The following is a 25,540-nucleotide window of genomic DNA, read 5'->3' on the forward strand; positions in this document are numbered from 1 at the left end:
ATTGAGGCAAAAGGAGCTCCAACCAAGTATTGAGTATTGTACATGCTCATATTTTTCATTTTCATACTTTTCAGTTGGCCAACATTTCTAAAAAAATCCCTTTTTTTGTATTAGCCTTAAGTAATATTCTAATTTTGTGACACACGGAATTTTGGATTTTCATTCGTTGCCACTTCAAATCATCAAAATTAAATGAAATAAACATCTGAATGCATCAGTCTGTGTGCAATGAATAAATATAATGTACAAGTTACACCTTTTGAATGCAATTACTGAAATAAATCAAGTTTTTCCAAAATATTCTAATTTACTGGCTTTTACCTGTATATTAGTGAATGTTTTGGAGCATTCACACAATTTAAAAAAAATAAAATAAAATGTACTAAAAGCTTACCTTTTTTATATTTGCATAGTATTATTAATGTTGTAAATACACATCTTTATATATCTAGAAAGGCTGGTCCTAAAAAGGCATTTTTTCTCAGGTCTCAAGAAGGTACCAAATACAAGAATGTGTGTGTGGGTGTTGTGGATAAGCAGTTTTTTTGGCCTTTTTTACTCTTCTCTGTTTCTCCTTGTCTCCTTCCTCCTGCCTCCTCGCTTCCCCCTCTGTTGTTGTTGTTGTTGTTGTTCTTGACTCCGCCTACGTTGCCTACAACCACCCACATCACCCCCCCCCCCTCCCCCCACTGCCAACACTCCAACTCTCACCTGTCAGACCAGCGAGAAGGTTGGTTTCTTCACTCGTTCTCCCCTCTGACGTGGAGGCCCGCTGGACTGGAGCCAGGCAGCGCTGGCGGGACGCCAGGCGCCTCAGGCCCGTCCCGGCCCACCCTTTCTCCCCCCCCAGACCCTCTACCTGCACCCCCCCCCCGCCCCCCCCGTACCTGCACCCTCATGCTTCCCACCCCTGCTGTGCCTGCACACGCTTTGACACATTTTGTGACACGAGCATGAATTTTTGGCTCTTGAGCAACTTTGATCATACAAATCCCGCCTTTTACCCCCGCATGGCTCCTCCCACTGCATCTTCCCCCCACTCAGCATCTCCCGACCCATCCCCGCTCTCCCTCTTGCCTCCTCTGCTCTTTGCATCCCCCCCCCCCAGTGTCGCCACGGCAACCCCGTGCACTGACTCAAAAAGGCATCGTGGTTGTCCTCCGTGATTAGATTACGACGTACACTCAGAGGCCACAGCATTAGGTACACTTACGCAATCTAATGAGGACCAGGACAGGCTGGTTATAATATTTCCACTTGAGTGGTCAAAATATTACAACCAGTTCTCGGTAGGCCCTGAAGCGTGGACACATTAGCATAATTCAATTTTTAAATATAAATTAATATTTGTATTGATATATTGTGTTAAATGTATTTTTATCATTTTAATATATATACTATTAATTTTGTTTTTTAAGTAATTATTTAATACATATTTTTTCCCAATTTTTAATGGATAAAACATGTTTCTTTTTCAATTTTTAATGAATAAAGCATGTTTGTATAAATGATGTACAGTATATTTTGTGTCTAAACATTCTAAAAATACCATTTCAAAATTAATTTTGTTTTTTAATTTTTTAATTTAAAAAAAATTATAATTTTTAATGAATAAACCATGTTTGTTATAAATTATGTACAATATATTTTATGTGTCTAGACTTTCTAAAAATATTACAAAATGAATTTAGTTTTTTAAAATTATTTAACACATTTTTTTCCAAATTTTTAATGAATAAAGCATGTTTGTATAAATGATGTACAGTATATTTTGTGTCTAAACATTCTAAAAATACTATTTCAAAATTAATTTTGTTTTTTAATTATTTAATTTAAAAAAAATTCTAATTTTTAATGAATAAACCGTGTTTGTTATAAATTATGTACAGTATATTTTATGTGTCTAGACTTTTTAAAAATATTACAAAATGAATTTAGTTTTTTAAAGTAATTATTTAACAATTTTTTTTTCCAAATTTTTAATGAATAAAACATGTTTTTTTCCCAAATTTTTTATGAATAAAACATGTTTGTGTAAATTATGTACAGTATATTTTATGTGTCGAGACATTCTAAAAATACTATTACAAAAATAGTGTTTTTTTTATAATTTAATACATGTTATTTTTAAAAAATTTAATGAATAAAACACATTTTTTGTTTTTTTTAATGAATAAAACATGTTTGTATAAATTATGTACAGTATATGTTATGTGTCTAGATATTTTAAAAATGCTATTTCAAAATTATTTAGTTTTTTAAAATAGTTATTTAACACATTTTTAAAAAACAATTTAATAAATTAAACATGTTGTTTTTTTTAATGAATAAAACATGTTTGTGTATATTATGTACAGTATATTTTATGTGTCTAGGCATTCTAAAAATACTATTAAAAAATAATTGTGTTTTTTAAATAATTTAATACATGTTATTTTCACATTTTTAATGAATAAAACATGTTTGTATAAATTACGTACAGTATATTTTATGTGTCTAGACATTCCAAAAAATGCTATTTAAAAATTATTTACTTTTTTTAAATAATGATTTAACAAATTATTTTTCAAATTTTTAATGAGTAAAACATGTTTGTGTGAATTATGTACAGTATATTTTATGTGTCTTGACATTCTAAAAATGCTATTTAAAAAAGATTTACTTTTTTTAAATAATGATTTAACACATTTTTTTTTCAAATTTTTAATGAATAAAGCATGTTTGTATAAATGATGTACAGTATATTTTGTGTCTAAACATTCTAAAAATACTATTTCAAAATTAACCTTGTTTTTTAATTATTTAATTTTAAAAAAATCTAATTTTTAATGAATAAACCGTGTTTGTTATAAATTAAGTACAGTATATTTTATGTGTCTAGACTTTCTAAAAATATTACAAAATGAATTTAGTTTTTTAAAGTAATTATTTAACAAATTTTTCCCACATTTTTAATGAATAAAACATGTTTTTTTTCCAAATTTTTAATGAATAAAACATGTTTGTGTAAATTATGTACAGTATATTTTATGTGTCTAGACATTCTAAAAATACTATTACAAAAATAGTGTTTTTTTTAATAATTTAATACATGTTATTTTAAAAATGTTAATGAATAAAACACGTTTTTTGTTTTATTTAATGAATAAAACATGTTTGTATAAATTGTTTACAGTATATTTTATGTGTCTAGGTATTCTAAAAATGCTATTTCAAAATGATTTAGTTTTTTAAGATAATTATTTAACACATTTTTTTTAAATTTTTAATAAATAAAACATGTTTTTTTTTTTTTTAATGAATAAAACATGTTTGTATAAATGATGTACAGTATATTTTGTGTCTAAACATTCTAAAAAATACTATTTCAAAATTAATTTTGTTTTTTAATTATTTAATTTTTTTAAAATTCTAATTTTTAATGAATAAACCGTGTTTGTTATAAATTATGTACAGTATATTTTATGTGTCTAGACTTTCTAAAAATATTACAAAATGAATGTAGTTTTTTAAAGTAATTATTTAACAAATTTTTTCAAAATTTTTAATGAATAAAACATGTTTGTGTAAATTATGTACTGTATATTTTATGTGTCTAGACATTATAAAAATACTATTACAAAATAGTGTTTTTTTTATAATTTAATACATGTTATTTAAAAAAATTTAATGAATAAAACACGTTTTTTGCTTTTTTTAATGAATAAAACATGTTTGTATAAATTATGTACAGTATATTTTATGTGTCTAGACATTCTAAAAATGCTATTTCAAAATTATTTATTTAAAAAAAATAATTATTTAACACATTATTTTTCAAATTTTTAATGAGTAAAACATGTTTGTGTAAATTATGTACAGTATATTTTATGTGTCTAGACATTCTAAAAATACTATTTAAAAATTATTTACTTTTTTAAAATAATGATTTAACACATTTTTTTCAAATTTTTAATGAATAAAACATGTTTGTATAAATTATGTACAGTATATTTTGTGTTTAGACATTCTAAAAATGCTATTTAAAAATTATTTACATTCTTTAAATAATGATTTAACACATTTTTTTTCAAATGTTTAATGAGTAAAACGTGTTTGTGTAAATTATGTACAGTATATTTTATGTGTCTTGACATTCTAAAAAAAACTATTACAAAAATAATTTAGTTTTTTTAAATAATACATGTTATTTTAACATTTTTATTGAATAAAACATGTTTGTTTTTTAATTTTTAATGAATAAAACATGTTTGTATAAATTATGTACAGTATATTTTGTGTCTCGACATTCTAAAAATACTATTACAAAAATAATTTTGTTTTTTAATTATTTAATTTAAAAAAAATTATAATTTTTAATGAATAAACCGTGTTTGTTATAAATTATGTACAGTATATTTTATGTGTCTAGACTTTCTAAAAATATTACAAAATGAATTTAGTTTTTTAAAGTAATTATTTAACAAATTTTTCCCACATTTTTAATGAATAAAACATGTTTTTTTTCCAAATTTTTAATGAATAAAACATGTTTGTGTAAATTATGTACAGTATATTTTATGTGTCTAGATATTTTAAAAATGCTATTTCAAAATGATTTAGTTTTTTTAAATAATTATTTAACCCATTTTTCTTTTTTTTTTTTAATGAATAAAACATGTTTTTTTGTTTTTTTATAAATAAAACATGTTTGTGTATATTATGTACAGTATATTTTATGTGTCTAAACATTCTAAAAATACTATTACAAAAATAATTGTTTTTTAAATAATTTAATACATGTTATTTTCACATTTTTAATGAATAAAACATGTTTGTATAAATTATGTACAGTATATTTTATGTGTCTCGACATTCTAAAAATGCTATTTAAAAATTATTTAATTTTTTAAATAATGATTTAACACTTTTTTTTCAAATTTTTAATGAATAAAACATGTTTATATAAATTATGTACAGTATATTTTATGTGTCTAGACATTCTAAAAATGCTATTTAAAAATTATTTAAATTTTTTAAATAATGATTTAACACATTTTTTGTTCAAATTTTTAAAGAATAAAACATGTTTATATAAATTATGTACAGTATATTTTATGTGTCTAGACATTCTAAAAATGCTATTTAAAAATTATTTATATTTTTTAAATAATGATTTAACACATTTTTTTTCAAATTTTTAATGAGTAAAACATGTTTGTGTAAATTATGTACAGTATATTTTATGTGTCTAGACATTCTAAGAATGCTATTTAAAAATTATTTACATTTTTTAAATAATGATTTAACACATTTTTTAAAATTTTTAATGAGTAAAACATGTTTGTGTAAATTATGTACAGTATATTTTATGTGTCTAGACATTCTAAAAATGCTATTTAAAAATTATTTACATTTTTTAAATAATGATTTAACACATTTTTTAAAATTGTTAATGAGTAAAACATGTTTGTGTAAATTATGTACAGTATATTTTATGTGTCTAGACATTCTAAAAATACTATTACAAAAATAATTTAGTTTAAAAAAAATAATACATGTTATTTTAAAAATTTTAATGAATAAAACATGTTTTTTTATTTTTAATGAATAAAACATGTTTGTATAAATTATGTACAGTATATTTTGTGTCTAGACATTCTAAAAATACTATTACAAAATAAATTTTGTTTTTTTAAATAATTATTTAATAAAAATGTTTTCTCATTTTTAATGAATAAAACATGTTTGTATAAATTATGTACAGTATATTTGGTGTCTACACATTCTAAAAATAATATTACAAAATAAAATAAAAATTTAGCAATTATTTAATAAAATTTGTTTCCAATTTGTAATGAATAAAACATGTTTGTATAAATTATGTACAGTATATTTGGTGTCTACACATTCTAAAAATAATATTACAAAATAAAATAAAAATTTAGCAATTATTTAATAAAATTTGTTTCCAATTTGTAATGAATAAAACATGTTTGTATAAATTATGTACAGTATATTTTGTGTCTAGACATTCTAAAAATACTATTACAAAATAAATTTTGTTTTTTTAAATAATTATTTAATAAAAATGTTTTCTCATTTTTAATGAATAAAACATGTTTGTATAAATTATGTACAGTATATTTGGTGTCTACACATTCTAAAAATAATATTACAAAAAAAATTTTTTTAGCAATTATTTAATTTTTTTTCCCCAATTTGTAATGAATAAAACATGTTTGTATAAATTATGTAGAGTATATTCTGTGTCTAGACATTCTAAAAATACTATTACAAAATACTTTTTTTTTTAAATAATTATTTAATACATTTTTTCTTCCAATTTTTAATGAATAAGTCATGTTTTATTTAAAACATTTTAATGAGTAAAACATGCTTGTATAAATGATGTACAGTATAATTTGTGTCTAGACATTTTAAAAATATTACAAAATTTTGTTTTTTTAATAATTATTTAATTCCTTTTTATTTTTCAAATTTTTAATGAATAAAACATGTTTATGTATATTTTACGTGTCTAGACTTTAGGGCAAATGTGTCCAAAGTGCAGCCCGCAGCTAATACAAAAAAAAAATACTGTTAAAAATGAAATTACATTTAAAAAAGTGTAATAAAAGAGGTGAAATATAATGAGAAAATGTAACAAAAATAAATAAATAAAATGTAACAATGTTGGCTAATAACACAAAGCTGCCATGCAGGCTGTTTTTTTCTTCTTCTTTGAAGCAGTCATTGCTCAAAAAATCATAATGAATCAAAATCCATGTTGTTATGAATTATTGACATTTTGAAGGCAATCACATTAAAAATTCCGCTTTGAAATTTTTTTGGGGTGGAAATATTGCATATTTTGTGTGTTTGCCATATTAAAAACACATTTTTCTTTGACAAAAAGGGCATATAAAAAACAGCTATATAAATAACAAATAGATCTGAAGTTGATCTGGAGACTTAAAAAAAAAAAAGATGTGACCTTTTTTTAAACAATTTTACAAGTAGGGTCCTTTTGGAACCCCAATATTTTTTTTTAACTGTCATTGCTCAATAATGAATTGTTAGGAATTATTAATCTATTTAAAACTCCAATTATTCACATCAAATATTCCACTTAAACATTACTTGTCTTTGCCATTAAAAAACAGGGTTTTGACACGAATAACTGACCTAAATAAAGCGTTGATTTTTTTTTTTAACAATTAATATATGAATAATGTATACCGTATTTTTCGGAGTATAAGTCGCACCGGAGTATAAGTCGCACCTGCCAAAAATGCATAATAAAGAAGGAAAAAACATTTATAAATCGCACTGGAGCCCGGCCAAACTATGAAAAAAACTGCGACTTATAGTCCGAAAAATACGGTAATAATGATAACTGAGCCCCAAAGGTAAAAAAAAAATCCATATATTTGTTTTGAAAATGAAAAATTTCAAAATGACCTCCGAGTGCTTTGATTTTTCAATGTGGCCCTCAGTGGAAAAAGTTTGGACACCCCTTCTTTAGGGATACCCTATTACGTAAAATAAACAGCCCGTCGAAAGTGATCGTTATTATTTATTTTTTTTGTGACGGTTCTCATTATATTGTGTACCTAATGAAGTGGCCAGCGAGAGTAAGAGTAGGAACTTGCAGGAGATATTTTCCAGCAGAACCTCTGGAGGTTTGTGTACGAAACATTGCGGCCGGGGTCCTGGTGGGCCCCGGTGAAGGGACTCCCGGACCATTTTAGGACACTGCTGAGTTTTAAGTGGCCCTCGCTGCATTATTTAACACTTTTGCCTGCGCAGTAAAAACATGTTGTGATGCTGCAGAAATACTGCAAAGGAGGCCAAATAGAGGAAATAAACACAAAGAGTCGTGTGGGGGGGGGGGGGGGGGGTCTTTTTCTTTATCTACTTCCTGTCAAGCTGGCTATTAAACATTACTGCACAGTCACGCAGTAGAAAAACTTCTACACGTATAAAATAAGTGCCATATAAATGATGCAAGTGGCTCATTGGGAGGCTGCTGGCCAGCTCAGGTTCATTCATCCTGAAAAGATGAGAGCAGCTAATGTTAGCACGTTGTCATCAGCACACACACACACACACACACACACACTTATTCTTGTACAAACCCCAAAAGCAGTGAAGTTGTCACGTTGTGTAAATGGTAAATAAAAAGAGAATACAATGATTTGCAAAAATTATTAACTTTTTTTAAAATAATTATTTAACACATTTTTTTTCTTCAAATTTTTAATGAATAAAACATGTTTGTATAAATTATGTACAGTATATTTTATGTGTCTAGACATTCTAAAAATGCTGTTTAAAAATTATTTACATTTTTTAAATAATGATTTAACATATTTTTTTTCGAATTTTTAATGAGTAAAACATGTTTGTGTAAATTATGTACAGTATATTTTATGTGTCTAGACATTCTAAAAATACTATTACAAAAATAATTTAGTTTTTAAAAAATAATACATGTTATGTTAAAAATTTTAATGAATAAAACATGTGTTTATTTTTATTTTTAATGAATAAAACATGTTTGTATAAATTATGTACCGTATATTTTGTGTCTAGACATTCTAAAAATACTATTACAAAATAAATTTTGTTTTTTTAAAATAATTATTTAATTAAAAAAAATTATCATTTTATATTTGGTGTCTACACATTCTAAAAATAATATTACAAAATAAAAACATTTTTTTAGCAATTATTTAATAATTTTTTTTTCCAATTTGTAATGAATAAAACATGTTTGTATAAATTATGTACAGTATATTTTATGTGTCTAGACATTCTAAAAATGCTGTTTAAAAATTATTTACATTTTTTAAATAATGATTTAACATATTTTTTTTCGAATTTTTAATGAGTAAAACATGTTTGTGTAAATTATGTACAGTATATTTTATGTGTCTAGACATTCTAAAAATACTATTACAAAAATAATTTAGTTTTTTAAAAATAATACATGTTATGTTAAAATTGTTAATGAATAAAACATGTTTTGTTTTTTTTAATGAATAAAACATGTTTGTATAAATTATGTACAGTATATTTTGTGTGTCTAGACATTCTAAAAATGCTATTTAAAAATTATTTACATTTTTTAAATAATGATTTAACACATTTTTTGTTCAAATTTTTGAAGAATAAAACATGTTTATGTAAATTATGTACAGTATATTTTATGTGTCTAGACATTCTAAAAATGCTGTTTAAAAATTATTTACATTTTTTAAATAATGATTTAACATATTTTTTTTTTCGAATTTTTAATGAGTAAAACATGTTTGTGTGAATTATGTACAGTATATTTTATGTGTCTAGACATTCTAAAAATACTATTACAAAAATAATTTAGTTTTTTAAAAATAATACATGTTACGTTAAAATTTTAATGAATAAAACATGTTTTTTTTTATTTTTAATGAATAAAACATGTTTGTATAAATTATGTACAGTATATTTTGTGTCTAGACATTCTAAAAATACTATTACAAAATAAATTTTGTTTTTTTAAATAATTATTTAATTAAAAAAAATTATCATTTTATATTTGGTGTCTACACATTCTAAAAATAATATTACAAAATAAAAACATTTTTTTAGCAATTATTTAATAATTTTTTTTTCCAATTTGTAATGAATAAAACATGTTTGTATAAATTATGTACAGTATATTTTATGTGTCTAGACATTCTAAAAATGCTGTTTAAAAATGATTTAACATATTTTTTTTCGAATTTTTAATGAGTAAAACATGTTTGTGTAAATTATGTACAGTATATTTTGTGTCTAGACATACTAAAAATACTATTACAAAAATAATTTAGTTTTTTAAAAATAATACATGTTATGTTAAAATTTTTAATGAATAAAACATGTTTTTTTTTATTTTTAATGAATAAAACATGTTTGTATAAATTATGTACAGTATATTTTGTGTCTAGACATTCTAAAAATACTATTACAAAATCAATTTTGTTTTTTTAAATAATTATTTAATTTAAAAAAAATCTCATTTTTAATTAATAAAACATGTTTGTATAAATTATGTACAGTATATTTGGTGTCTACACATTCTAAAAATAATATTACAAAATAAAAACATTTTTTTTAGCAATTATTTAATAATTTTTTTTTCCAATTTGTAATGAATAAAACATGTTTGTATAAATTATGTACAGTATATTTTATGTGTCTAGACATTCTAAAAATGCTGTTTAAAAATGATTTACATTTTTTAAATAATGATTTAACATATTTTTTTTCGAATTTTTAATGAGTAAAACATGTTTGTGTAAATTATGTACAGTATATTTTATGTGTCTAGACATACTAAAAATACTATTACAAAAAAAATTTAGTTTTTTAAAAATAATACATGTTATGTTAAAATTTTTAATGAATAAAACATGTGTTTTATTTTTATTTTTAATGAATAAAACATGTTTGTATAAATTATGTACAGTATATTTTGTGTCTAGACATTCTAAAAATACTATTACAAAATAAATTTTGTTTTTTTTAAATAATTATTTAATTTAAAAAAAATCTCATTTTTAATTAATAAAACATGTTTGTATAAATTATGTACAGTATATTTGGTGTCTACACATTCTAAAAATAATATTACAAAATAAAAACATTTTTTTAGCAATTATTTAATAAACATTTTTTTCCAATTTGTAATGAATAAAACATGTTTGTATAAATTATGTACAGTATATTTTGTGTCTAGACATTCTAAAATACTATTACAAAATAAATTTTGTTTTTTTAAATAATTATTTAATTTAAAAAAATTCTCATTTTTAATTAATAAAACATGTTTGTATAAATTATGTACAGTATATTTGGTGTCTACACATTCTAAAAATAATATTACAAAATAAAAACATTTTTTTAGCAATTATTTACTAAAAAATGTTTCCAATTTGTAATGAATAAAACATGTTTGTATAAATTATGGACAGTATATTTTATGTGTCTAGACATTCTAAAAATGCTGTTTAAAAATTATTTACATTTTTTAAATAATGATTTAACATATTTTTTTCGAATTTTTAATGAGTAAAACATGTTTGTGTAAATTATGTACAGTATATTTTATGTGTCTAGACATTCTAAAAATGCTGTTTAAAAATTATTTACATTTTTTTAAATAATGATTTAACATATTTTTTTTCGAATTTTTAATGAGTAAAACATGTTTGTGTAAATTATGTACAGTATATTTTATGTGTCTAGACATTCTAAAAATACTATTACAAAAATAATTTAGTTTTTAAAAAATAATACATGTTATGTTTAAATTTTTAATGAATAAAACATGTGTGTTTTTTTTATTTTTAATGAATAAAACATGTTTGTATAAATTATGTACAGTATATTTTGTGTCTAGACATTCTAAAAATACTATTACAAAATAAATTTTGTTTTTTTAAATAATTATTTAATACATTTTTTTAAATCATTTTTAATGAATAAAACATGTTTGTATAAATTATGTACAGTATATTTGGTGTCTACACATTCTAAAAATAATATTACAAAATAAAAACATTTTTTTAGCAATTATTTAATTATTTTTTTTTCCAATTTGTAATGAATAAAACATGTTTGTATAAATTATGGACAGTATATTTTATGTGTCTAGACATTCTAAAAATGCTGTTTAAAAATTATTTACATTTTTTTAAATAATGATTTAACATATTTTTTTTCGAATTTTGTAATGAGTAAAACATGTTTGTGTAAATTATGTACAGTATATTTTATGTGTCTAGACATTCTAAAAATACTATTACAAAAATAATTTAGTTTTTAAAAAATAATACATGTTACGTTAAAATGTTTAATGAATAAAACATGTGTTTTTTTTTTAATGAATAAAACATGTTTGTATAAATTATGTACAGTATATTTTGTGTCTAGACATTCTAAAAATACTATTACAAAATAAATTTTGTTTTTTTTTAAATAATTATTTAATAATATTTTTTAATCATTTTTAATTAATAAAACATGTTTGCATAAATTATGTACAGTATATTTGGTGTCTACACATTCTAAAAATAATATTACAAAATAAAAACATTTTTTTAGCAATTATTTAAAAACTATTTTTTCCAATTTGTAATGAATAAAACATGTTTGTATAAATTATGTACAGTATATTTTATGTGTCTAGACATTCTAAAAATGCTGTTTAAAAATTATTTACATTTTTTAAATAATGATTTAACATATTTTTTTCCGAATTTTTAATGAGTAAAACATGTTTGTGTAAATTATGTATAGTATATTTTATGTGTCTAGACATTCTAAAAATACTGTTACAAAAATAATTTAGTTTTTAAAAAATAATACATGTTGCGTTAAAATTTTTAATGAATAAAACACGTGTGTTTTTTTATTTTTAATGAATAAAACATGTTTGTATAAATTATGTACAGTGTCTAGACATTATAAAAATACTATTACAAAATAAATTTTGTTTTTTTAAATAATTATTTAATTTAAAAAAATTCTCATTTTTAATGAATAAAACATGTTTGTATAAATTATGTACAGTATATTTGGTGTCTACACATTCTAAAAATAATATTACAAAATAAAAACATTTTTTTAACAATTATTTAATAATTTTTTTTTCCAATTTGTAATGAATAAAACATGTTTGTATAAATTATGTACAGTATATTTTATGTGTCTAGACATTCTAAAAATGCTGTTTAAAAATTATTTACATTTTTTAAATAATGATTTAACATTTTTTTTTTTTCGAATTTTTAATGAGTAAAACATGTTTGTGTGAATTATGTACAGTATATTTTATGTGTCTAGACATTCTAAAAATACTATTACAAAAATAATTTAGTTTTTTAAAAATAATACATGTTACGTTAAAATTTTTAATGAATAAAACATGTTTTTTTTTATTTTTAATGAATAAAACATGTTTGTATAAATTATGTACAGTATATTTTGTGTCTAGACATTCTAAAAATACTATTACAAAATAAATTTTGTTTTTTTTAAATAATTATTTAATTTAAAAAAATTATCATTTTATATTTGGTGTCTACACATTCTAAAAATAATATTACAAAATAAAAACATTTTTTTAGCAATTATTTAATAATTTTTTTTTCCAATTTGTAATGAATAAAACATGTTTGTATAAATTATGTACAGTATATTTTATGTGTCTAGACATTCTAAAAATGCTGTTTAAAAATTATTTACATTTTTTAAATAATGATTTAACATATTTTTTTCGAATTTTTAATGAGTAAAACATGTTTGTGTAAATTATGTACAGTATATTTTATGTGTCTAGACATTCTAAAAATGCTGTTTAAAAATTATTTACATTTTTTAAATAATGATTTAACATATTTTTTTCGAATTTTTAATGAGTAAAACATGTTTGTGTAAATTATGTACAGTATATTTTATGTGTCTAGACATTCTAAAAATACTATTACAAAAATAATTTAGTTTTTTAAAAATAATACATGTTATGTTAAAATTGTTAATGAATAAAACATGTTGTTTTTTTTTAATGAATAAAACATGTTTGTATAAATTATGTACAGTATATTTTGTGTCTAGACATTCTAAAAATACTATTACAAAATAAATTTAGTTTTTTTAAATAATTATTTAATTTAAAGAAATTCTCATTTTTAATGAATAAAACATGTTTGTATAAATTATGTACAGTATATTTTATGTGTCTAGACATTCTAAAAATGCTGTTTAAAAATTATTTACATTTTTATATAATGATTTAACATATTTTTTTTTCGAATTTTTAATGAGTAAAACATGTTTGTGTAAATTATGTACAGTATATTTTATGTGTCTAGACATTCTAAAAATACTATTACAAAATAAATTTTGTTTTTTTAAATAATTATTTAATTTAAAAAATTCTCATTTTTAATTAATAAAACATGTATAAATTATGTACAGTATATTTGGTGTCTACACATTCTGAAAATAATATTACAAAATAAAAACATTTTTTTAGCAATTATTTAATTATTTTTTTTCCCAATTTGTAATGAATAAAACATGTTTGTATAAATTATGTACAGTATATTTTGTGTCTAGACATTCTAAAAATACTATTACAAAATACACACACACACACACACACACACACACACTTATTCTTGTACAAACCCCAAAAGCAGTGAAGTTGTCACGTTGTGTAAATGGTAAATAAAAAGAGAATACAATGATTTGCAAAAATTATTTACTTTTAAAAAATAATGATTTAACACTTTTTTTTTTCAATTATTTTTCTTGGAGCGATGTCTATTAAAAAAAAAAAAAATCCCACTAAAATTCTCAAATAATTTCTGTAATAGTAGTTTGACAATGTTTTAAAAAAATAGCTGCGGGCCGTAAATGGCCCCCCGGCCGCACTTTTGGGCACCCTTGATGTTGTTATTTGATCAAACATCCAATAAGGGAAATAAGCTCACACTAGTTTGGAAATAATAGTTTACTTTTTTTTTCTCCTTCCGGTAACTTTAGCAAAATATGAAAACATTATCATGATTTTCATACTAATTACAGAAGCCAAAAGCAGTGAAGTTGTCACGTTGTGTAAATGGTAAATAAAAAGAGAATACAACAAATCCTTTTCAACTTATATTCAATTGAATAGACTGCAAAGACAAGATATTTCATGTTCACACTGAGAAACTTTGTTCTTTTTGGCAAATAATCATGAACTTCGAATTTAATGGCAGCAACACATTGCAAAAAAGGCATTTTCACCAGTGTGTTACATGGCCTTTCCTTTTAACAACACAGGTTTTGGAACTGAGACGACACATTTTTGAAGTGGAATTCTTTCCCATTCTTGCTTGATGTACAGCTTAAGTTGTTCAACAGTCTCCCTTCTCATATTTTAGCCTTCACACATTTTCAATGTCTGGACTGCAGGCAGGCCAGTCTAGTACCCGCACTCTTTTACTATGAAGCCACGCTGTTGTAACACCTGGCTTGGCATTGTCTTGCTGAAATGAGCAGGGGCGTCCATGATAATGTTGCTCTAAAACCTGTATGTAGCTTTCAGCATTAATGGTGCCTTCACAGATGTGTAAGTTACCCATGTATTGAGCACTAATACACCCCCATACCATCACACATGCTGCCTTTTACACTTTCACCCTAGAACAGTCCGGATGGTCCGGAGAACACGACGTCCACAGTTTCCCCAAACAATTGGAAATGTGGACTCGGCAGACCACAGAACACTTTTCCACTTTGCATCAGTCCATCTTAGATGAGCTCGGGCCCAGCGAAGCCGGCGGCGTTTCTGGGTGTTGTTGATAAATGGCTTTGGCTTTGCATAGTAGAGTTTAACTTGCACTTACAGATGTAGCGACCAACTGTAGTTACTGACAGTGGTTTTCTGAAGTGTTCCTGAGCCCATGTGGTGATATCCTTTACACACTCCTGTCTCTTTTTGATGCAGTATTGCCTGAGGGGTCGAAAGTGCGTAATATCATGGCTTACGTGCAGTGATTTCTCCAGATTTTCTGAACCTTTTGATGATATTACGGAGCGTAGATGGTGAAATCCCTAAATATTCAATAGCTGGTTGAGAAATGTTGTCCTTAAACAATTTGCTCAGGCATTTGTTGACAAAGTGGTGACCCTCGCCCCCGTCCTTGTTTGTGAATGACCGAGCATTTCATGGAAGCTGCTTTTATAGCCAATCATGGCACCCACCTGTTCCCAATTAGCCTGTTCACCTGTGGGATGTTCCAAATAAGTGTTTGATGAGCATTCCTCAACTTTCTCACTCTTTTTTGCCACTTGTGCCAGCTTTTTTGAAACATGTTGCAGGCATCAAATTTCAAATGAGCTCATATTTGCCAAAAAGAACAAAGTTTGTCAGTGTGAACATGAAATATCTTGTCTTTGCAGTCTATTCAATTGAATATAAGTTGAAAAGGATTTGTTGTATTCTCTTTTTATTTACCATTTACACAACGTGACAACTTCACTGCTTTTGGCTTCTGTAATTAGTATGAAAATCATGATAATGTTTTCATATTTTGCTAAAGTTACCGGAAGGAAAAAAAAAAAGGAAACTATTATTTTCCAAACTAGTGTGAGCTTATTTCCCTTTATTGGATGTTTGATAAAATAACAACATCAGGGGTGCCCAAAAGTGCGGCCGGGGGGCCATTTACGGCCCGCAGCTATTTTTTTTAAAAACATTGTAAAACTACTATTACAGAAATTATTTGAGAATTTTAGTGGGATTTTTTTTTTTTTTTTTTAATAGACATCGCTCCAAGAAAAATAATGATTCAAAATCAATGTTATTCTGAATAACATTGATTATTAAATGTTGATTATAATATTGTGTGTGTTTGCCATAACAAAAACAAAAAGTGCATAAAATATAACAAATCAAACTTTACATTGACAGAGAACATCTGAAGTTAATCTACAGATTCAAGCGTTGGGAAAAAAACCAACTACTTTTTAAAATATTTTTATGACTGAGAGGCAGCCCTAAAGGTTTAAAAAATAATTAGTATTTTGAAAATCAATAATATCAAAATGGCCCAAATGCTTTGATTTTTCATTGTGTGGAAAAAGTTTAAACAGCCCTGAAGAACGTCGTAAAAAAAAAAAAAAATACAAAGATTATAACATTTGCTCGGATTAAATCAAAATATCTTTTGTTCAACGCACGATACCATAAAGCAGGGGTGCTCACAATTTTTCTGCAGGCGAGCTACTTTTCAATTGATCAAGTCGTGGGGATCTACCTCATTCATATATATCATTTATATTTACTTATTCATGAAATATATGTTTTTGTTAACAAGTTAAAGGTGTTTAATGATAATGCAAGCATGTTTAACACATATAGTTAATATTGTTAATACATTAAAGGTGTTTAAAGATAATGCAAGCATGTTTAACACATATAGTTAATATTGTTAACAAGTTAAAGGTGTTTAAAGATAATGCAAGCATGTTTAACACATATAGTTAATATTGTTAACAAGTTAAAGGTGTTTAAAGATAATGCAAGCATGTTTAACACATATAGTTAATATTGTTAATACATTAAAGGTGTTTAAAGATAATGCAAGCATGTTTAACACATATAGTTAATATTGTTAACAAGTTAAAGGTGTTTAAAGATAATACAAGCATGTTTAACACGTATAGTTAATATTGTTAATACATTAAAGGTGTTTAATGATAATACAAGTATGCTTAATACATATAGTTAATATTGTTAACAAGTTAAAGGTGTTTAAAGATAATGCAAGCATGTTTAACACATATAGTTAATATTGTTAACAAGTTAAAGGTGGTTAAAAATAATACAAGCATGTTTAACACAAATAGTTAATTTTGTTAACAACTTAAAGGTGTTTAAAGATAATACAAGCATGTTTAACACATAGTTAATATTGTTAACAAGTTAAAGGTGTTTAAAGATAATGCAAGCATGTTTAACACATATAGTTAATATTGTTAATACATTAAAGGTGTTTAATGATAATGAAAGCATGTTTAACACATATAGTTAATATTGTTAACAAGTTAAAGGTGTTTAAAGATAATGCAAGCATGTTTAACACATATAGTTAATATTGTTAATACATTAAAGGTGTTTAATGATAATGAAAGCATGTTTAACACATATAGTTAATATTGTTAACAAGTTAAAGGTGTTTAAAGATAATGCAAGCATGTTTAACACATATAGTTAATATTGTTAACAAGTTAAAGGTGTTTAAAGATAATGCAAGCATGTTTAACACATATAGTTAATATTGTTAATACATTAAAGGTGTTTAATGATAATACAAGTATGTTTAATACATATAGTTAATATTGTTAACAAGTAAAAGGTGTTTAAAGATAATACAAGCATGTTTAACACAAATAGTTAATTTTGTTAACAACTTAAAGGTGGTTAAAGATAAAACAAGCATGTTTAACACATATAGTTAATATTGTTAACAACTTAAAGGTGTTTAAAGATAATGCAAGCATGTTTAACACATATAGTTAATATTGTTAATACATTAAAGGTGTTTAATGATAATACAAGCATCTTTAACACATATACCGGTAGTTAATATTGTTAACAAGTTAAAGGTGTTTAAAGATAATGCAAGCATGTTTAACACATATAGTTAATATTGTTAACAAGTTAAAGGTGGTTAAAAATAATACAAGCATGTTTAACACAAATAGTTAATTTTGTTAACAACTTAAAGATGGTTAAAGATAAAACAAGGATGTTTAACACATATACCGTATTTTCCGCACCATAAGGCGCCCTGGGTTATAAGCCGCGCCTTCAATGAACGGCATATTTCAAAACTTTGTCCACCTATAAGCCGCCCCGTGTTATAAGCCGCATCTAACTGCGCTAAAGGGAATGTCAAAAAAACAGTCAGATAGGTCAGTCAAACTTTAATAATATATTAAAAACCAGCGTGATGTGGGCGCGCATGGAGTCGTATATCAACATGGACGGAGCTGCGTGAAAAAAGCCACCCGGCCTCTTCGCGTAAACTTCCCTTAACCACTCGCTCATCTTTTCTTCATCCATCCATCCCTTCGAGTTAGCTTTTATGATGACGCCGGCTGGAAAGGTCTCTTTTGGCAAGGTCTTCCTTTTGAATATCACCATGGGTGGAAGTTTCTGGCCATTAGCATGGCAAGCTAGAACCACAGTGAAGGATGACTTCTCATTCCCTGTGGTGCGAATATTCACCGTACGTGCTCCCGTTGTATCCACAGTGCGGTTCACAGGAATATCAAAAGTCAGTGGAACCTCGTCCATGTTGATAATGTTCTCTGGCCGGATCTTTTTTTCAGCTATCTTGTTTTTACAATATGCACGGAAAGTAGCCAGCTTTTCTTGAAAGTCTTTAGGCAGTTGCTGTGAAATAGTAGTCCGTGTGCGGATGGAGAGATTGCGTCTTTTCATGAACCGGAAACCTGTCGCTTAGTAGGAGCCATTTTGTGGTCTTTACAGATGTAAACACACAAAGGAAATGAAACGTACGGTAATATCCGCGCGCTTTTTCTTCTTCTACGCGGGCGGGTGGTTGCTTACAGTAGAAGAAGAAGCGCTTCCTCTTCTATGGGGGCGGGTGCTTACCTTGGCGGTTGCTTGCGTAGAAGAAGAAGCACTTCCTCTTCTACGGGGAAAAAAGATGGCGGCTGTTTACCGTAGTTGCGAGACCGAAACTTTATGAAAATGAATCTTAATATTAATCCATATATAAAGCGCACCGGGTTATAAGCCGCACTGTCAGCTTTTGAGTAAATTTGTGGTTTTTAGGTGCGGCTAATAGTGCGGAAAATACGGTAGTTAATATTGTTAACAACTTAAAGGTGGTTAAAGATAATACAAGCATCTTTAACACATATACCGGTAGTTAATATTGTTAACAAGTTAAAGGTGGTTAAAGATAATACAAGCATGTTTAACACATATAGTTAATATTGTTAACAAGTTAAAGGTGTTTAAAGATAATACAAGCATGTTTAACACATATAGTTAATATTGTTAACAAGTTAAAGGTGTTTAAAGATAATACAAGCATGTTTAACACATATAGTTAATATTGTTAACAACTTAAAGGTGTTTAAAGATAATACAAGCATGTTTAACACATATAGATTCCTTTATTTCATGAAGACAAGAATATAAGTTGGTGTATTACCTGATTGTGATGACTTGCATTGATTGGAATCAGACAGTGGTGATGATAACGTCCGCATTTTCGAATGGAGGAGAAAAAAAGTCCTCCTTTCTGTCCAATACCACATGAAAGTGGTTGGTTTTTGGCATCTTATTTGTCCAGCTTCCGTACTCCTTTGCATACACTTTACAAGAAATACATTGTCGGCAAACTCCGTAGCTCGCGAGCTTGTGCACGCCAGCTTTCTGAGACTCTTATTTTGGTAGTGCAACTGTGCAGTCGGTCTTTGGAGTTTTGACGACAGGTACGGGCGCCAGAGTCTGTTGAAATAAAGTGTTTCTCGCCTTCCAGTCGGTATTTTTAATGAGCTGGCAGCGGCCAGCGTCATCTCAGAAGACCCTCGGGTGCCGTGAATGTCAATCAAGTGACGAAAGTGACGATTTATGATCGCTCATTTTTAGGACTATTTTTTTAATGCCTGGCTGGTGATCGACTGACACACCCTCCGAGATCGACCGGTAGATTGCGATCGACGTAATGAGCACCCCTGCCATAAAGTAATAATAAAATGTATTTATTTATATAGTTCTGGCTGTGTGTGTAAATGAGGTTTCTACTGCGCACCTTTCCTAAAAAGATGTCAGTGTTTCCCATAGGACTGCAATCTATTTGTGGTGGTGGGTTGGGGGGTTAGCGTAATGATGTCATAGTAAAAAAATAAAAAATGGACCCTGTACTGTACAGAGTTGCAATGACAAGCTCCATCCACAAACAGTCCCATTATAATGTGTTTATGAGCCAGGGCGAAGTGGTATGGCCAAACGGAGAGTAAACTTATTGGAGGTCTCGGTAGGCGATGGAAGCCATGCGGGGTTTTAATGGGTAGGACACCAAAAAAGAGCTCAGAGGTCTTCATAAAACCTGATAGGACAGCCAAAGTGGTGCACAGTAGAACAGTCCCAACAGGAAGTCCCCATCCTCTCCATTTCTTCGCCCCCCCCCCCGCAGTTCGCCGCGTGCCCCCCCGCTTCTCCATCCCGCCCACCCACCACGAGGTGATGCCCGGCGGCAGCGTCAATCTGACCTGCGTGGCGGTGGGCGCGCCCATGCCGTACGTCAAGTGGGTGAGCGGCGAGGCCGAGCTGACCCCCGAGGAGGAGATGCCCATCGGACGCAACGTCTTAGAGCTGGCCAACATCCGCCAGTCGGCCAACTACACCTGCGTGGCCATCTCCTCGCTGGGCATGATCGACACCACCGCCCAGATCACCGTGAAAGGTAAACCAAAGAGTACCATATTCCCCCTAAATAACCCAGAGTATTACCTCAAATAGGACCATCTTCTCTAAATGTCCCCAAAAACCCCAAAAAGTACCATATTCCCCCTAAATAACCCAAAGTACTACCTCAAAAAGGACCTTATTCTCTAAATGTCACCCAAAAAAACAAAAAAGTACCATATTCCCCCTAAATAACCCAGAGTATTACCTCAAATAGGACCATCTTCTCTAAATGTCCCCAAAAAGTACCATATTCCCCCTAAATAACCCAAAGTACTACCTCAAAAAGGACCTTATTCCCTAAATGTCACCCAAAAAAACAAAAAAGTACCAAATTCCCCCTAAATAACCCAGAGTATTACCTCAAATAGGACCATCTTCTCTAAAAGTCCCCAAAAACCCCAAAAAGTACCATATTCCCCTTAAATAACCCAGAGTATTACCTCAAATAGGACCATCTTCTCTAAATGTCCCCAAAAAGTACCATATTCCCCCTAAATAACCCAAAGTACTACCTCAAAAAGGACCTTATTCTCTAAATGTCACCCAAAAAAACAAAAAAGTACCATATTCCCCCTAAATAACCCAAAGTACTACCTCAAAAAGGACCTTATTCTCTAAATGTCACCCAAAAAAACAAAAAAGTACCATATTCCCCCTAAATAACCCAGAGTATTACCTCAAATAGGACCATCTTCTCTAAATGTCCCCAAAAACCCCAAAAAGTACCATATTCCCCCTAAATAACCCAAAGTACTACCTCAAAAAGGACCATCTTCTCTAAATGTCCCCCCCCCCAAAAAAAGTACCATATTCCCCCTAAATAACCCAGAGTATTACCTCAAATAGGACCATCTTCTCTAAATGTCCCCAAAAACCCCAAAAAGTACCATATTCCCCCTAAATAACCCAAAGTACTACCTCAAAAAGGACCATCTTCTCTAAATGTCCCCAAAAAAACAAAAAAGTACCATATTCCCCCTAAATAACCCAAAGTACTACCTCAAAAAGGACCTTATTCTCTAAATGTCCCCAAAAAAAACAAAAAAGTACCATATTCCCCCTAAATAACCCAGAGTATTACCTCAAATAGGACCATCTTCTCTAAATGTCTCCAAAAACCCCAAAAAGTACCATATTCCCCCTAAATAACCCAAAGTACTACCTCAAAAAGGACCTTATTCTCTAAATGTCCCCAAAAAAAACAAAAAAGTACCATATTCCCCCTAAATAACCCAGAGTATTACCTCAAATAGGACCATCTTCTCTAAATGTCCCTAAAAAACCCAAAAAGTACCATATTCCCCCTACATAACCCAAAGTACTACCTCAAAAAGGACCTTATTCTCTAAATGTCCCCAAAAACCCCAAAAAAGTACCATATTCCCCCTAAATAACCCAGAGTATTACCTCAAATAGGACCATCTTCTCTAAATGTCCCCAAAAACCCCAAAAAGTACCATATTCCCCCTAAATAACCCAGAGTATTACCTCAAATAGGACCATCTTCTCTAAATGTCCCCAAAAAACCCAAAAAGTACCATATTCCCCCTAAATAACCCAGAGTATTACCTCAAATAGGACCATCTTCTGTAAATGTCCCCCAAAACCCCAAAAAGTACCATATTACCCCTAAATAACCCAAAGTACTACCTCAAAAAGGACCTTATTCTCTAAATGTCCCCAAAAAAACAAAAAAGTACCATATTCCCCCTAAATAACCCAGAGTATTACCTCAAATAGGACCATCTTCTCTAAATGTCCCCAAAAACCCCAAAAAGTACCATATTCCCCCTAAATAACCCAAAGTACTACCTCAAAAAGGACCATCTACTCTAAATGTCCCCAAAAAACCCAAAAAGTACCATATTCCTCCTAAATAACCCAAAGTACCTCAAGTAGGATCATGTTCCCAAAGGTCCCAAAACCCTGAAATGGGACCATGGGCCCAAAAAGGTCCCAAGGGACCCCAAATAGGACCATAATATCCTAGAAGTCGCAAAAAAACCCAAATGGGATCATAATTCACTTTAAGGTCCCAAAGTAACCCAAGTAGGATCATGTTCCCAAAGGTCCCAAAACCCTGAAATGGGACCATGGGCCCAAAAAGGTCCCAAGGGACCCCAAATAGGACCATAATATCCTAGAAGTCGCAAAAAACCCCAAATAGGATCATAATTCACTTTAAGGTCCCAAAGTAACCCAAGTAGGATCATGTTCCCAAAGGTCCCAAAACCCTGAAATGGGACCATGGGCCCAAAAAGGTCCCAAGGGACCCCAAATAGGACCATAATATCCTAGAAGTCGCAAAAAAACCCAAATAGGATCATAATTCACTTTAAGGTCCCAAAGTAACCCAAGTAGGATCATGTTCCCAAAGGTCCCAAAACCCTGAAATGGGACCATGGGCCCAAAAAGGTCCCAAGGGACCCCAAATAGGACCATAATATCCTAGAAGTCGCAAAAAAAACCAAATAGGATCATAATTCACTTTAAGGTCCCAAAGTAACCCAAGTAGGATCATGTTCCCAAAGGTCCCAAAACCCTGAAATGGGACCATGGGCCCAAAAAGGTCCCAAGGGACCCCAAATAGGACCATAATATCCTAGAAGTCGCAAAGAAAACCAAATACGATCATAATTCACTTTAAGGTCCCAAAGTAACCCAAGTAGGATCATGTTCCCAAAGGTCCCAAAACCCTGAAATGGGACCATGGGCCCAAAAAGGTCCCAAGGGACCCCAAATAGGACCATAATATCCTAGAAGTCGCAAAGAAAACCAAATACGATCATAATTCACTTTAAGGTCCCAAAGTAACCCAAGTAGGATCATGTTCCCAAAGGTCCCAAAACCCTGAAATGGGACCATGGGCCCAAAAAGGTCCCAAGGGACCCCAAATAGGACCATAATATCCTAGAAGTCGCAAAAAAACTCAAATAGGATCATAATTCACTTTAAGGTCCCAAAGTAACCCAAGTAGGATCATGTTCCCAAAGGTCCCAAAACCCTGAAATGGGACCATGGGCCCAAAAAGGTCCCAAGGGACCCCAAATAGGACCATAATATCCTAGAAGTCGCAAAAAAACCCAAATAGGATCATAACTCACTTTAAGGTCCCAAAGTAACCCAAGTAGGACAATCTACCCTAAAGATCCCAGAACCCACCAAAAGGGACCATCTTCCCACTAACAGTCCCAAAGTATCCCAAATATGACCACCTTCCTTAAAAGGTCCCAAGAACCCTAAAGGACCATCTTCCCCTTTAAGTGCCCCAAGTAGGACCATGTTCCCAAAAATCCTAAAAACCCAACGTCTGACCCTGGGCCCCAAAAGTTAAAAAAGGACCTCAAATAGGACCACATTCTCCTACATGTCCCAAAAGACCCCTCTTAGTACCATATTCAATTGAAGGTTCCAAAGTAATCCAAGTAGGACAATCTACCCTAAAGGTCCCAGAACCCACCAAAAGGGACCATCTTCCCACTAACAGTCCCAAAGTATCCCAAATAGGACCATCTTCCCTAAAAGGTCCCAAAAACCCCAAAAAGTACCATATTCCCCCTAAATAACCCAAAGTACTACCTCAAATAGGACCATCTTCTCTAAATGTCCCCGAAAACCCCAAAAAGTACCATATTCCCCCTAAATAACCCAAAGTACTACCGCAAAAAGGACCATCTACTCTAAATGTCCCCAAAAAACCCAAAAAGTACCATATTCCTCCTAAATAACCCAAAGTACCTCAAGTAGGATCATGTTCCCAAAGGTCCCAAAACCCTGAAATGGGACCATGGGCCCAAAAAGGTCCCAAGGGACCCCAAATAGGACCATAATATCCTAGAAGTCGCAAAAAAACCCAAATAGGATCATAATTCACTTTAAGGTCCCAAAGTAACCCAAGTAGGATCATGTTCCCAAAGGTCCCAAAACCCTGAAATGGGACCATGGGCCCAAAAAGGTCCCAAGGGACCCCAAATAGGACCATAATATCCTAGAAGTCGCAAAAAAACCCAAATAGGATCATAATTCACTTTAAGGTCCCAAAGTAACCCAAGTAGGATCATGTTCCCAAAGGTCCCAAAACCCTGAAATGGGACCATGGGCCCAAAAAGGTCCCAAGGGACCCCAAATAGGACCATAATATCCTAGAAGTCGCAAAAAAAACCAAATAGGATCATAATTCACTTTAAGGTCCCAAAGTAACCCAAGTAGGATCATGTTCCCAAAGGTCCCAAAACCCTGAAATGGGACCATGGGCCCAAAAAGGTCCCAAGGGACCCCAAATAGGACCATAATATCCTAGAAGTCGCAAAAAAAACCAAATAGGATCATAATTCACTTTAAGGTCCCAAAGTAACCCAAGTAGGATCATGTTCCCAAAGGTCCCAAAACCCTGAAATGGGACCATGGGCCCAAAAAGGTCCCAAGGGACCCCAAATAGGACCATAATACCCTAGAAGTCGCAAAAAAACCCAAATAGGATCATAATTCACTTTAAGGTCCCAAAGTAACCCAAGTAGGATCATG

At 29.0% G+C, this 25,540-nt stretch overlaps 1 protein-coding gene across 1 annotated transcript in view; it reads left to right on the forward strand.

Annotated features, from left to right (window-relative positions):
• Positions 1-25,540, forward strand: part of ptprfa (protein tyrosine phosphatase receptor type Fa) — a 429,990-nt gene that overhangs the window by 276,907 nt on the left and 127,543 nt on the right. Inside the window, exon 7 of the mRNA XM_061978426.1 lies at positions 20,742-21,011. Coding sequence (XP_061834410.1) covers positions 20,742-21,011 — 270 coding nt within the window. The remainder of the gene's footprint in view (positions 1-20,741; positions 21,012-25,540) is intronic.

This window comes from Nerophis lumbriciformis, linkage group LG18 (genome assembly GCF_033978685.3).
Source record: "Nerophis lumbriciformis linkage group LG18, RoL_Nlum_v2.1, whole genome shotgun sequence".
NCBI classification, from domain to species: domain Eukaryota; kingdom Metazoa; phylum Chordata; class Actinopteri; order Syngnathiformes; family Syngnathidae; genus Nerophis; species Nerophis lumbriciformis.